Raw genomic sequence first — 15,831 nt, 5'->3', positions numbered from 1 at the left:
GCTGTGTATTCCCCATGTCTGTGCCTGTGTGGGGCTCCCTGATGCGATCCCTGCGGGGGTCTCCTTTTTACATGCGCTGCGGTGCTGTGTAGTTTTGGGGGCCCCTTCCCCTGTGTCACTGCGGTGTTTTGGGGGTGCAGACTGTGTGTGGCGGCCGCAGCGGGTAAAATCCGCACGGTCCGCCATTTTAGGTATGGGCAAGCATGTCTGGCTTCACTGTTGGGCTTAACTACATGCTGTTTTGGCGCCATCCGGCGCCATCTTGTGTGTGGCAGAACGATCGTTCCGAGCACATGTTCGGCGGCCATCTTGCCGATGCCTCCCATTCAGTTCTATGGGCAGCCATTTTCCCTGGGTCTTGCAGCTTATAGTTCAGCCTCTGATGACCTCACTTCATTTTCCTCTGAAGCAGCGATTGATGTGGTAACACTCTGTGGGGGCTCTGCAGACTGTCTCTTCCATAGCTCCTTGTTTTGTCCTTCCTGGCTCAGTTTTCTCCTTTGGGGGTCTGTGTTCACTGTGCATATAGCGGTGGGCTGCGCACTCCGCAGCGATCTTAAAGGGCCAGTACCTTTTCTTGTACTTTCTTACTGTAACTTGGGCAATGGAATCTCAGGACAGCAAATTCCCTCCAGCCTTGGTGGGGGACCCCAATCCTGTTGTATCCCCTGTTATACCTGATTTGGTGTGGCGTCTTTACTATCCAAAATGGAGGTGCTGATGGCTGAACAAGCTGCTAGGAAAAGGCCTAGATTATCTGTCTCCTCTGATTCAGATGGTTATGTGGCTGCTGTGGCGGGCGTGCCCTTTTCAGGGTCTCGATCATCCCTGGGCCCACTGGGGTCTGAGGGGGAGGTGGAGGGGGTTGATGATTCTCCCCCCGGGGTCGCCTGAAGAACGCGCAACTATGGATGAGTTGATCTCTTCTGTGAAAGACACTACATTTGGAGGATGAGCCCACTCCTCCGGGCATTGTGTCATCGTTTGGTACACACAGGACCCGCAAGTCGTCGCAGGTTTTTCCCTGCCCCGCTGAATTTCATTACACTGTGAATGAACTGTGGCGCAATTTAAAACGTCCATTCACGGTACCTAGTCGGTTTAAACTGCTTTATCCCTTTGCGCCGGCTACGGACACGCGCTGGTGTGTGCCTCCACAGGTGGATCACACTGTTGGCCGTCTTAAACAAGGCTACCTTGATTCCCACTGAGGACACCCCGGTGTTCCGGGATCCCACGGACAGGAGGTTGGAGTCTCTTGCCTGCTATTCCTACACGGTGGTGGGTTCCTTGCTCAAACCTATTTTCGCGTCCGTCCTGGTGGCTCAGGCGGTGGCGGATTGGACTAAGGTGCTTAGTTCCGCCTCTCGACCCAATCAAGGGTCCTTTCGTGCCTTTAGGAATCAAACCAAGGGCAAGCCCTTCAAGGGCCAAGGTAGCCAGAAGAAGCCCTGGGCGGGCAAGCAGAAGTCTGGCAATGCCGGTGCGGCGGGTCAATCCGCCTCTGCCTGAAGGGGCGCCCTCACCCATTTCTGGGGTGGGGGGACGTTTGCGCGCTTTCCTCCAACCTTGGCTGCTCTGAATTCCGGACAGGTGGGTTCAGGAAATCATTCGATCAGGGTACAAGATCGAATTCCTTTCCCGGCCGGCGGACAGATTTTTTTCCCTCAAATCTTCATTTAGCCCCAGGGCGCCTGCAGGACCTGCATCAAGCGGTGCAGGACCTCCTTGCTCAGGGGGTGATTGTCCCGGTGCCTCATCGGGACAAGTTTCGGGGGTTTTGTTCCAATCTGTTCACTGTGCCCAGAAAGGAGGGCAAGGTACGTCCTATTCTGGACCTGAAAGCGCTGAACCGCTTCGTGCGCGTTCGGAAGTTCCGTATGGAATCTCTTCGCTCGGTGGTGGCATCCCTGAGCCCAGGGGAATTCCTGGCCTCTATAGACCTGAAGGATGCGTACCTACACATCCCCATTTTCGAGGGTCACCAGAGGTACATTCGGTTCGCTATCGCGGAGGACCACTATCAGTTTGTGGCGTTACCTTTCGGTCTCGCTTCGGCTCCAAGGGTCTTTACCAAAGTGCTGGCGCCTGTTCTGGGCCTGCTAAGGGCACAGGGCATTGCGGTCTTGGAGTTCGGATGGACCATCAACGTACAGAAGTCGTCCTTGTCTCTTTCGGTTCGTCTTCCCTATCTGGGAATGATCCTGGACTCTGCTCAGGCAAAGGTGTTCTTGCCGGAGGACAAGCTCCAAACCTTACAGGACGAGATCAGGTCCCTCAGGGACAAGCCGTCCTCATCACTCAGGACCTGCATGTGGTCCCTAGGGTTGATGGTATCGGCCTTCGAGGCGATACCCTTCGCTCAGTTTCACACAAGGTCTCTTCAAGCGGAGATCCTGGCCAGGTGGGACAGACTTTGCAATGAATAAGCACAAGGTGTGAAACGCGTCTGCTGTCCAGTCTGTCTTGTGGTCTTGTCTGATGTTGTACTTATGATTTGAAGAAATAAACTCAAGTTTCCAAGTTCCTGGGTCTGGAAGTGCCACCTTCTTCATTCACATGGATTCCTCAGGTCACGGACCTTGGTGAGCACCCATTCCTACAGGACTGCCACAGCTGCTTGGGATCCATCTGGCTCAGCTGATTGTTTTCAGAGCGGTGATTTGTTTCTTTTTGGTTTCCAGGTGGGACAGACTACCTCAGTCCTTTGCTATGAGTGTCTCTTTGAGTCGCCAGACCAGAATGGATCTTCTGTGGTGGCTCCTGTCCCTGGCAGTGTCAGAAGGCAAATCCTTCTGTCCGTTACTGTGGACAGTGATTACCACGAATGCCAGTCTGTCGGGCTGGGGTGGAGTCCTGGGCAACCTGTCTGCCCAGGGCACTTGGTCAGAGGAGGAATCCTCCCTTCCGATCAACATTTTGGAATTGAGAGCGATCAAACTCTCTCTTCCAGTGGTCGGACTGACTTCGGGGCCGTCCTGTTCAGGTACAGACGGACAATGCTACCGCGGTGGTTTACATCAACCACCAAGGGGGCACCAGGAGTGCCGAGCGGCCCGGGAGGTGACCGACATTCTGTCTTGGGCCGAGACTCATGTCCCGGCGATTTCAGCAGTTCTTATTCCGGGTGTGGGGAATTGGCAGGCCGACTATCTGAGCCGCCAGACCCTGGACCAGGGGGAATGGTCCCTGCACTCGGAGGTCTTCCAAATGCTGTGTGCGAAGTGGGGATCCCTGGACGTGGATCTGTTCGCGTCTCGGCTAAACCACAAGGTGGAAAGGTTCGTGGCAAGAACGCGTGATCCTCTGGCGGATGCGTTGGTGGCCCCTTGGCATCAGTATCGTCTGATGTATGCCTTTCCTCCGATTCAGTTGTTGTCCAGGTTCGTACACAGGTTAGCCTCGGAACCGCACTTGGAGATTATGGTAGTGCCGGACTGGCCGCGCCGGTCCTGGTAAGCCAACGTTGTTCACCTGGCAGTGGCGCCTCCTTGGCGGCTGCCGGTGCGGGAAGATCTACTGTCTCAGGGACCGATCTTCCATCCTGCTTTACAGTAGCTGGCTTTAACGGCCTGGCTGTTGAGACCCAGGTTCTGAGAGACAGGGGTCTCTCCTCAGAGGTCATTCCTACTCTAATCAAGGCTAGGAAAACCTCTTCTGGTAAAATTTTATTACCGTACCTGGAAAGCTTATTTCGCCTGGTGTGAGTCCAGGGGGTTCTCCCCTCGCTCGTACTCGGTGTCAAGAGTGTTGGCTTTTCTCCTGACTGGTGTGGACCAGCGCTTGGCGCTGGCCACGATAAAGGGCCAGGTATCTGCACTGGCTATTCTTTTCCAATGCCCTGTGGCGTCTCATTCCTTAATTCGCAACTTTATTCAAGGTGTGCGACATTTGGCCTCTCCCCGGAGGGAGCCTTTACCTCCATGGGACTTGAACTTAGTTCTGTCCGCGTTACAGCGTTCTCCCTTTGAAAACATCCGGGAGATATCGTTACCTCTGCTGTCTAAGAAAGTTGCTTTTTTTAGTGGCGATCACTTCGGCTCGCAGGGTGTCGGAGTTGGCGGCGTTGTCTTGCCGCTCTCCTTACTTGGTGATTCACAAGGATAAGGTGGTCTTGCGACCTCATTCCACTTTTCTCCCTAAGGTGGTCTCTGAGTTCCACCTTAATGAGAACATTGTTTTGCCTTCGCTCTGTGCGAAGCCGAAGCATCCTAAGGAGGTTGTATTGCATTCCTTGGATGTTGTCCGGGCGATCAGGGTTTACCTGTCGTCCACTGAATCCTTTCGGAAATCGGATTCCCTCTGTGTCCTTCCTGAGGGACCTCGGAAGGGCATGGCTGTGTCGGCAGCGACCATTGCCAAATGGATCAGACAGACCGTTGAACAGGCCTATGCTTTGAAGGAACGGGTTCCACCCTTCCCTGTTAAGGCACTCTCTACCAGATCTTTGAGTTCGTCCTGGGCCTACTGGCAGCGAGCCTCGGTGGCCCAGGTGTGCAAGGCTGCGACTTGGTCATCGGTGCACACCTTTTCCAAATTCTATAAGGTGGTTGTTCTGGCATCAGCTGATGCCTCCTTTGGCCGCAAAGTTCTCAGTGCGGCAGTGCCATAGGGGACCCTTGTTTTTTTGTAGGTCCCTGGCTGTTGGGGTGTTTATCCCCTGGATATTTGTTTTCCTGGGTTGTTGTTCCTGTTGAGCCTTTTCTATTGCCCAGAAGGTTCTCTTACTGTGGGTGTAAGGTTCCTTTCTCTGATGTGGGTGCTGCGTTGCCTTTTCTACGGTTGCGTCTCCCACCCCTCAGGTCTACACTGCTTTGGGACATCCCTATGGTGATGACTTAGAGGAGGCGGCGACTGTCGGAGGACGTAAGAGAAAACTGAATTTTTGTAAAATCTTACCGTACAATTCCTTTCTCTGAGTCCTCCGACAGTCGCCGCCCCTGCCCCTCTTTTGGGGTTTTTTCTTCTACACCTAATGCTATTCTACCAAAATGAGTTGGGAGGGATCACTGCAGGGGGTATTGACCAGTGGGACAGCCCCCATGGGTGTGTCTATGCTAAATGCTTTTGTTATTTTGATTAAGTCTTATGCCTAGCTACTCCTGCGGAGCGGGAGTCAATACCCCAAGAGTGATGACTTTGAGGAGGTGACGACTGTCGGAGGACTCGGAGAAAGGAATTTTACGGTAAGATTTTACAAAAATTCAGTTTTTTTTACCACAAATAGCTTTCTTTTGGTGGTATTTGGTCACCTTTGTGATTTTTATTCATTGAGCTATAAACATAAAATAGCGACAATTCTGAAAAAAAAAAAAAAAAAAAAAAATTCCCATTCTGCTATATAATAATCCCTCCAAAATTTGAAAAATCAAAAATTTTCATCCTTGTAGGCAAATTTGTATTCTGCTACATTTTGTTGGTAAAAAAAAATCGCAATACGCGTGTTTTGATTGGTTTGCACAAAAGTTATTGCGCGTCTACAAACTAGGGGAAAGATTTGTCATTTTTTAAATAATTTTTTACTAGTAATGGTGGCGATCAACAATTTTTAGCAGACTGCGACATTGCGGTGGACAGTCCGGGCCCCTAACTGACATTTTTGACACTTTGGGGGAACCAGTGACATTACTACAGTAAGTGCTAAAAATATGCACAGTTACTGTAATAATGACACTGGCAGGGAAGGGGTTAACACAGTGGTGATCGAAGGGTTAAGTGTGAGCCTAGGGAAGTGTTTTCTAACAGTATGGTGGATGGACTTGTGAAATGATCATAGACCTGTGATCCTATATAGAAGGATCACAGGCGCTTTGTGATCATTTCAGAGAGAACGGTCAGCTGTGGTTTTCAGCCAAATCTCAGCGGGGATCGATCACGGGTGCCCGCCCCCCAGCGCCACTCCCATGAACCGACGTACCCATATGTCGATTCGCGCAGCTGAACCAGCATGCTGCAGTATAAATGCTGCGGGTGGTCGGCAAGTGGTTAAGAATGATTTACTACCACCGGACCTATTTTCTCAAGTAATACTGGCATACTGTCTGCTTTAAGCTTCACTCAGGTGTATTGTATTTTTTTATATTACTGACTGCTTGACATTTAACTTACTTTAGTTTTTTTTTTTTTGTAGATAAATGGAACAGATGCGGATTATGAATATGAAGAAATCACACTTGAAAGGGTAATGTACATTGAAAATAAAATCAGATTTATTCAAAGCAAATTCTGGGTTGTGCAGGGTTTGATTACCTGCTTTTAATGACCCTGTCAGGGATTTTCCCTACAACCCTGCTTTTGTGTTTTTCATAAAAGTATATGTAGAACAAATAGTTGTCAAGTAGCTTAGGTTAACAGGTATGCACTCAGCTTATTATAGCCATGGCTAAAGGCTAGATCTCCCTGTTGGTTATGAACGCCAGAAAATAAGCTGAGGTATTTATAACACCCCTTATTACATTTCTGAAACTGACATACTTGCTGTCCTTTGTGACATCTGCTTCCTTATTTGAACTTTAGCTGTTTACATAACGGATATTCAAAAACCCATATATAGGCATGCTTTATAGATCTGATAAGCAAATAAAAGGCCAAAATTAAAAGTGGTTGTAAACTTGAAATACAATCACATCCCTCTATAATTTGTACTTGGCTCAGTCTAGAGCACCAAGTGTCATTTCTGTTCCCCTACTGTCTGCACTAGTCACAAGTTTTCCTGACAGAGGCGGGATCTCCAGCAAACAGCCTGTGATTGACAGCCTAAGGTCTATTCCTATGTGCTATGCAAAGGGGTGTGTGTCCTTACCCTCCAGTTAGCTCTTAACTCTCCTCACTAAGCTCTGTAGTCAATTCACTGGGTATCTGTAAAGGTTTACAAGCACTTTAACGTCCTACTTTTAGACCACGGGACAGCAACTCATCAATCCACAATCTGCCCCAGCTTCTCCTCCTCTCCCTCCCGCCAGCTTTCAGCTGCCGCGGGGGGGGGGGGGGGGTAGCAAAGGGGATTGGTTCCATTAAATGCTGCCCCTTCTGTCAAAATTCCCACTCCTGCTGCTGCCTGGGCATCCCTATTTGCTCCCCTGGTGTACTTCCACTATGCTTCAGTTAGTGTATGAACATGGAGACTGTTTCTCTTACTATTTAGTTAGGCCTTGCTTGTTAATTTTAGTTAAGTTTTAGATAGGTTTACCCCTGTTCTAGACCTTCTATTAATGTTTTTTTTTCCTTTAAGTGGCTAGAGGCAGAGCAGGTTTTTGTGGTCCCTTCCACCTAAGGAATGCCCGTTAATCCGAAGTATAAAAAAGTAAGCCGCACTAAAAACTTTCGGTGATGCATTTCACCACTTCTGGCTTTCTCACAAGGATAGAGCCAGTAAATCCTAGTTTATGAAGAAGGAAGTGTTGTTCCTTTACTATTTTCCCCATGGGAAGATGCACACCATGAAAGAAGCTTCCTTCTGTTGTGCAGTGTGGTATAAAATCTGACTATTTTTAATTTATTACTAAAAGGCGGTGTCTGAATTATCAATAGAATTATGACGCAGTGCCTCCAGCCGATTACGGCAAATAATTTAATAACTAAGAAAAACCCAATCAATTTTGTTCAGACACTCAATAGTATACCACAGCAATTTTCCTGAGTTCTTGGAGCTTATGGTGATTTCTTACCAATATATAAATATCTCCCAATTAAATTAATAAATATAATTTATTAAAATACGAGTATAATTATATATTTACATACAAAACTAAATTTACTGGTGATTCATATTCCACACACAATATCAAAATATATAACCTGATAGAAAGTAAAATTAACTGTGAATTAAAATATTAAAAACAAAATGCCTGACCACTCTTAAGGCAGTTTCTCACTTTCCGCGGCCGTAGGAAAGAAAGAAACTTATCTTAAAGAGCAACACCCTATTATACCCAATACACTTAAATTCAATAATCTGCTAAATTAGCCTTAACTCTAGACAAACAATTTAAATTCATAAAATCAATTGATTCAGTGGAAAAAGAAAAATTAACATAAGAGTTGCTCTACCCAATGTAGATTATCAGAAAACTTCAAACAGTACCATACAGTTCCTACTATCTTGGAAACAAAGGGGTTAAGGAAAAATTATGAAGTCTATTACTCACCACTCCTTCCATGGAAAAATGTTCAAAGTATGGTAGTTTGTCTCAACAGCAAGAAATCAGCAAGTGGGCAGTGGTCAATGGCAGCAGTCTTTTCCTGTGTCCTTCCTTAGGTGTGTTCTTTAGGGTTTTTTTTATTTTCAGAGACCATTACTTTTTCCCAGGGGTTCTCATTTATACGATCAGAAACTATTGATTGAAATGACCACTCCCCAACCAATATTGACTGTCTCCTCAGTGGTGGTTTCAGAAGTGGGCAGTGACTGGTCATTGTTCACCTGCCCATTGGTTAACAGTTAGTTACATCATTGGAATTGGGATTGTCCTATAATGTGATGTGGGATTTGCTGTAAACCATATAGTAATATGAATCATATTTTTGGGGATTTGGTGATTTCTGCTTTTAGAACATTCCAATATTTTGTTCCAAGATTGTGTTCTCTGCTGGTAGTGTCATTATTAGTAGCTGTATTCATTTCCTGTAGCAAAACTCTTTATTTCATCTTCCCATAATCTTTGTGCAATATTTTTTAATTACAAGAAATTCATAGGGATATATCATGCTATTTGTAGTTTATAGCGTCATTGGACATTATTTATGATTTGGTGGGTGAGCCATCTCTGTTGATGAGTTATTCTTGTGATGCATTATCCTTTACATATAACAATACCAAAATTCAATATATGGTGATAACTGGATACATACACATGCACATACACACATAGATATATTCATATATGCACATGTACATATACCCATACACATACACACATATATACCTACATACATATCTATCTATATATATATATATATATATACACATTTTAGTCACCATTTGGATGAGACTTATGTGTTTTAGCTGAGTCAATACTGGGTGTCTCAGGAAGAGATAGTTTCACCCTAGAACAATGAGGACAGTCTACTGCTTTGTTCCCTTTTGTTGATGAAGTTCTTCTTCAAACTTTGAGTTCCCGACTCTCATCACATCCCTTTGTATAAAACCTTGAAAATTGGGGACGTTTTTGTATGGCCAATTGTCTCTGACTAGTTACACAAGCCTGTCTTCATTTGCACTGTTTAAGGGTTGGTCAACACTATTGTGTGTGTGTGGCCAGCTTTCCTGCACAGAGGTTGATGTGTCAGGCTGAGGTCAATGTAAGTGTCGCAGATATATTTCATCACTTATAATTTCATATAGAGATAACCTGACACTTCTCAGCAAATGCATATCTCATCTGTTCACAGTTTAATCACCAATTCTTTAAAGTAGAAGATTCGCTTAAAACAAACTCAAAATCTACTCGCAGCCACATTCTAAGACTAACCTATCAAGCCCTGTAAAGAAGAAATCAATGTGGCGGCCATTTTCTTGTAGCCTGTGGAGCGGTGATGCGGCGTTGGGCCTCCTAGTGGCGGCTTCGGCGCTTCCTTCTCTCTGATCGCCACAGGGCAACCAGCTTGGCACTCTGCATCCTTCCTTACGTTGGTGGTGGTGAGTCCCTGTGGGGTACAGTTCCCTCTTTTTGCTATAGCAGCACCGCTGGTGCGCTGGAACTTGTAGTACTACTGATGCAGCTGTAAAAGGGGTTTCTTTCTCTTACGTCCTCCGACAGTCGCCGCCCCTTCCCAAGTCTTCACCAATGGGTATTGACATTTGCTCCGCAGGAGTAGCTAGGCACAAGATTTGTTAATAACAAAAGCTTTTAGCATAGACACACCCCTAGGGGCTGTCCCACTAGTCAATACCTCCCTGCACCAGCATTCCCAACTCAGTTTTTATCTTGCCTAGCTTAGGAGTAGCAGGCTTTCCTGTGCTGGGGCCTCAGTCTCCGCCTTCTACCCTTTTTTGATTTTATTTCATGTATTTTCTCTTTACTTTACTGGCTGTTATTTTGTCGGCTCTTAGTTAGGGATCTTCGGATGAAGATGTGTCATGCAGAGCTGGGTCTCAGACTGGCCGCCCTGGATCCCAGGGCTGAGGGCCAGATGGATCCCCAGCCTGCCATCGAGCGTTCAGCTACGGTTTGCCCTGGCGCCATGAACGACCCATCCATTTTTCCTCCATTGTACTGTCCTTCCTATCTCAGTGTTCTCTGTCCCTTTGGGGTCGGTGCATACAGTTAGTATACGGTGGGCTGCGCTTGCCGTTGTGTTAAAGGGCCAGTACCTATTTCTCTCATTACTGTTTGGGAACATGGATTCTTAGGATAGCAAGTTTCCCCCCCGCCCTGGTGGGGGACCAGGGGGCTGCTGCACCCCCCGAGGGGGCTGATCTGGCCACTGTAGTGGCATCCTTAGTGTCTCAGATGCATGTGCTGATGGCTGAACGATCTGCTAAGAGGGCCAGGTTATCCATTTCCTCTGATTCAGAGGGCGATGTGGTTGCTGTGGCTGGCGTGCCCTTCTCAGGGTCTCGCTCATCTCTGGACTTTATGGGGTCTGAGGGGGAGGCGGAGGTGGAGGGGGTTGATACTTCTCCCCCTGGCTCGCCTGAAGAGCTTGCACTCATGGATGAGCTGATTGCCTCTATTAAGGAGACGCACTTTGAGGATGAGCCCACTCCTCCTGATAGGGTGTCCTCTTTTGGGACACACAGAACCCGCAAATCAGCGCAGGTTTTTCCCTGCCCTGCGGAGTTTCGTCACACAGTTAATGAACAGTGGCGCAACTTAAAGAAGCCCTTTACAGTGCCTAACAAGTTTAAACTGCTTTATCCATTCGCACCCTCCACCGACGAGCGTTGGTGTGTGGCGCCCCAGGTGGATCATGCTGTAGCCGTTTTCAACAAGGCTACCCTGGTTCCTACTGAAGATACTCCGGTTTTCCGGGACCCTACGGACAGGAGGTTGGAGTCTCTTGCCCGTCATGCATACATGGTTGCTGGCTCTATGCTCAAGCCTATTTTTGCTTCAGTTATGGCGGCCCAAGCGGTGGCCGATTGGACAAAGGTGCTTAGGTGCACCCTGGTGGCTGATTCGGCTCCGCCGACCTCGCTGGCTATAGTGGATCAGATCCATCAGGGGGTCATGTACTTGTGTGATGCGGACCTGAATTTGGCCCCTTTGGCTGCACGCCTGTCTAGTGCTGCGGTGCTCAACCGTCGTCTGATCTGGCTGAAGAGTTGGTCGGCCGACCAATCATCTCCCAAGACAGTGGCGGACTTTCCTTATGCTGGTTCTCGCCTATTCGGCGAAGCCTTGGATACTCTAGTGAAAGGTGTTACTGGGGGCAAGAGTACGCTCTTGCCACAGAATCCCAAGAACAAGTCCTTCCATGGCAAGCAGAACTCCTCGTTTAGGCCCTCTCAGGGGTCCTTTCGTGCCTTTCGGTCACAATCCAAGGGCAAGCCCTTCAAAGGCCAGGGCTCACAGAAGAAGCCGTGGACAGGCAAGCAGAAATCCGGTCAGGTCGGTTCTGCATCCCATTCCACTTCCGCCTGAAGGGACGCCCTCACCCGCTTCTGGGGTGGGGGGGACGTTTGCGCGGTTTCCTCCAACCTTGGCTGGTCCGCATCCAGGACAGATGGGTTCAGGAAATCGTTCGATCAGGTTACAAGATCGAATTCCTTTCTCGGCCGGCGGGCAGATTTTTTCCCTCAAATCTTCAGCTGTCTCCGGAACGCTTGCAGGGTCTGCGCCTGGCGGTGCAGGACCTGCGGGCCCAGGGGGTGGTGGTTCCGGTGCCTCACCGGGACAGATTCCGGGGGTTTTACTCCAATCTGTTCACTGTGCCCAGAAAGGAGGGCAAGGTGCGTCCGATTCTGGACTTGAAAGCTTTGAACCGCTTCGTGCGTGTTCGGAAGTTCCGCATGGAATCTCCTTACGCTCAGTGGTGGCTGCCCTGAGTCCGGGGGAGTTCATGGCCTCCATCGATTTGAAGGATGCGTACCTACACATCCCCATTTTCGAGGGTCACTAAAGGTACCTTCGATTCGCCATTGCGGAGGACCACTACCAGTTCGTGGCGTTACCTTTCGGTCTCGCTTCGGCTCCGCGGGTTTTTACCAAGGTGCTGGCGCCGGTCCTGGCCCTGTTGCGGGCACAGGGCATTGCGGTCTTAGGGTATCTGGACGATCTCCTGATAAGGTCGCATGCCAGCCAGAGCCTGTTGACCGACCTGTCCACCACGCTGCAGGCGCTGCAGGAGTTCGGTTGGACCACAAACCTTCCGAAGTCGACTCTGTGTCCTTCGGTTCGCCTTCCCTATCTGGGGATGATTCTGGACTCTGTCCAAGCAAAGGTTTTCCTACCGGAAGACAAGCTCCGGACGCTTCAGGAGGAAGTCAGGTCCCTCAGGGACAACCGGCTCTCGTCACTCAGGACATGCATGAGATGCCTGGGGTTGATGGTCTCGGCCTTCGAGGCGATTCCCTTTGCCCAGTTTCACACGCGGGATCTCCAGGCGGAGATTCTTGCCAAGTGGGATGGGCGACCGCAGTCCTTGGATCTGCGGGTCTCGTTGAGCCGTCACACCAGACAGTCTTCTGTGGTGGCTCCAGTCCCCGGCGGTGTCAGGTGGCAAGTCTTTTCGTCCATGGCTGTGGACGGTGGTCACCACGGATGCCAGCCTGTCGGGCTGGGGTGGTGTCCTGGGCATTCTGTCCGCTCAGGGGGTGTGGTCGGAGGAGGAAGCATCCCTTCCGATCAACATTCTGGAATTAAGAGCGATAAAGCTTTGCCTTCTAAGATGGTCGGAACGGCTTCAGGGCCGCCCGGTTCCGGTTCAGACGGACAATGCCACCACGGTGGCTTACATCAACCATCAAGGGGGCACCAGGAGTGCCCGAGTGGCTCGGGAAGTGGCCGACATTCTGACTTGGGCCGAGACGCACGTCCCGGCGATAACGGCAGTTCACATACCGGGGGTGGAGAACTGGCAGGCGGATTATCTGAGCCGCCAAACCCTGGACCAGGGGGAATGGTCCCTTCACCCGGATGTCTTCCAGATGTTGTGCGCGAAGTGGGGTTCACCAGATGTGGACCTGTTCGCGTCTCGTCTAAACAACAAGGTGGAAAGGTTCGTGGCAAGAATGCGCGATCCTCGGGCATCAGTATCGTCTAAAGTATGCCTTTCCCCCAATTTAGCTGCTGTCCAGGCTCCTTCGCAGGTTAGCCTCGGAACCGCACACGGTGATTCTGGTGGCACCGGACTGGCCTCGCCGGTCCTGGTACGCGGACCTCGTCAATCTGGCAGTCGAACCTCCGTGGCGCCTGCTGCTTCGGGAAGATCTACTGTCTCAAGGGCCGATATTCCATCCTGCTTTACAGTCGCTGGCTTTAACGGCCTGGCTGTTGAAGGCCAGGTCCTAAAGGATAGCGGTCTCTCCCCTGAGGTCATTCCAACCCTGATCAAGGCTAGAAAAGCCTCTTCAGGGAAGATTTACTACCGTACTTGGAAAGCATACTTTGCCTGGTGTGAGTCCAGGGGGTATTCCCCTCGCTCATACTCGGTGTCGAGAGTGTTGGCTTTCCTCCAAACTGGAGTGGACCAGCGTTTGGCGCTGGCCACGATTAAGACTCTAAAAGACAACTATTTTGGCGTCAAACTCGTTGATTCGCACCTTTGTTCAATGGGTGTGCCATTTGGCCCCTCCGCGGAGGGAGCCTTTGCCTCCGTGGGACTTGAACCTGATTCTGTCTGCATTGCAACATGCTCCCTTTGAAAAGATCAGGGAGATCTCGTTGCCTCTGTTGTCCTAAAAGGTGGCTTTTATGGTGGCGATCACTTCGGCTCGCAGGGTGTCGGAGCTGGCGGCTTTGTCCTGCAGCTCTCCCTACTTGATACTCCACAAGGATAAGGTGGTCTTGCGACCTAACACGTCCTTTCTGCCGAAAGTGATCTCGGATTTTCACCTTAATGAAGAAATTGTCTTGCCTTCGCTCTGCGCGAAGCCGAAACATCCCAAGGAGGTTGCCTTACATTCCTTGGATGTTGTCCGGGCGATCAGGGTTTACCTGTCGTCCACTGAGTCTTTTCGCAAGTCGGATTCCCTCTTTGTCCTTCCTGAGGGACCTCGGAAGGGCATGGCGGCGTCGGCTGCGACTATCGCCGAATGGATTAGACAAACCATTGTGCAGGCCTATGCCTTGAAGGAGAGGGTTCCTCCCTTCCCTGTGAAAGCGCACTCTACCAGGTCTTTGAGTACGTCTTGGGCTTTCCGGCATCAGGCTTCTGTGGCCCAGGTGTGTAAGGCGGCGACTTGGTCGTCCGTTCACACCTTCTCCAAGTTCTATAAGGTGGATGTTTTTGCATCGGCCGATGCCTCCTTTGGCCGTAAGGTTCTCAGTGCGGCAGTGCCTTAGGGTCCCTTGTTTTTAGGGCCCTTCATCCCATTGGTGAAGACTTGGGAAGGGGCGGCGACTGTCAGAGAACGTAAGAGAAAACAGAATTTTTGTAAAATCTTACCGTAAAATTCCTTTCTCTGAGTCCTCCGACAGTCGCCGCCCCCCGCCCCTCTTTTGGGGTTTTTGTGTACTCTTACTGCTATGCTACCAAACTGAGTTGGGAATGCTGGTGCAGGGAGGTATTGACTAGTGGGACAGCCCCTAGGGGTGTGTCTATGCTAAAAGCTTTTGTTGTTAACAAATCTTGTGCCTAGCTACTCCTGCGGAGCAAAGGTCAATACCCATTGGTGAAGACTTGGGAAGGGGCGGCGACTGTCGGAGGACTCGGAGAAAGGAATTTTTACGGTAAGATTTTACAAAAATTCAGTTTTTGCACTTTTTTCACAATATTGTGGGTGGCCTCCGGGTTAACCATGGAGGCCCTGGAACATGTGTCACCACCTGACCCACTCTCTTAAGCTGGGGGACCCTTTGGGTCTAAGTCTACGCTGGCGTTCTTGACAGCGGTCCCACAGTCATTAGTGTCAAAAGTAGTTATGGCTATAGCTATGCGTCTGTGTAGTTTGGTACCAGCAGACCATTGAAGGTGTTTCCCTTTCCTGCCTGTTTCGTCAAGATTGTCGTAAGTCAGTGGGGATCCCCAAAACGCATGGTTTTGGATACCTTAGCGTTTCATGAGGAGGTATTCTTTGGAAGAGTCGCTTTAGAAGAAACTGACAGTTCCGCCGGTGGTGGATTCTCAGGTTTCCAGATTGAATAAAGCCATGCTTTCTTCTTTGGAGGATTCCCTGTCTTTTAAAGACCCGGTGGACAAGAGAGCTGATGCTCTGGTCTGTTAACATTACACCGTGGCAGGTTCATTGCTGAGGCCGATGATTGCCATCACCTTGGTCTCCTAGACCTTAATGGAATGGGCAAAGCTGCTGCGCCAAGATTTGAAAGGGGGTCAACATCCTCCTGAGATGGTGCATCAGTTGATACAGGGGTCACAGTATATCTGTTATGCCTCTCTGGATGCGGCCCCTTTAGCCTGCAGAGTGGCTGTGACCGCTGAGACACTTTGCCGCATGATTTGGCTGCAATACTGGTCTGCGGACCAGGCTTCCAAAAAGGTCTTGACTGATCTCCCTTTTGTAGGAGACCGCTTATTCGGAGCTTCTATGGAAGAGGTTAATAAAGGTCTTACGGGAAGTAAGAGTACCCTTCTTCCACAGGTTGCCAATAGCAAAGAGCCTCATTGTAAATGTGGTTTTCTTCTCGGCTCATTAACGGGCCTTTCATCCTACAAGGGACAAAAGTCGACCCATCACTTCGTGGGGGGCTTCCAGGAGGCCCTGGGCTG

General features: G+C 49.5%; 1 protein-coding gene across 23 annotated transcripts in view; it reads left to right on the top strand.

Moving 5' to 3' along the window:
• The window catches only part of DLG1 (discs large MAGUK scaffold protein 1), an 818,929-nt gene that overhangs the window by 381,745 nt on the left and 421,353 nt on the right, over positions 1-15,831 (top strand). For all 23 annotated transcript variants that reach the window (XM_082251441.1, XM_082251439.1, XM_082251438.1 and 20 more), the window contains one exon: positions 6,131-6,181. In XM_082251441.1, coding sequence (XP_082107567.1) covers positions 6,131-6,181 — 51 coding nt within the window. The remainder of the gene's footprint in view (positions 1-6,130; positions 6,182-15,831) is intronic.

This window comes from Pelophylax lessonae (assembly GCF_965119305.1).
Source record: "Pelophylax lessonae genome assembly, chromosome: 3".
Classification (NCBI taxonomy): Eukaryota; Metazoa; Chordata; class Amphibia; order Anura; family Ranidae; genus Pelophylax; species Pelophylax lessonae.
Note: the sequence above shows the minus strand (reverse complement) of the source record. Positions and strands in the feature narration are given on the sequence as shown.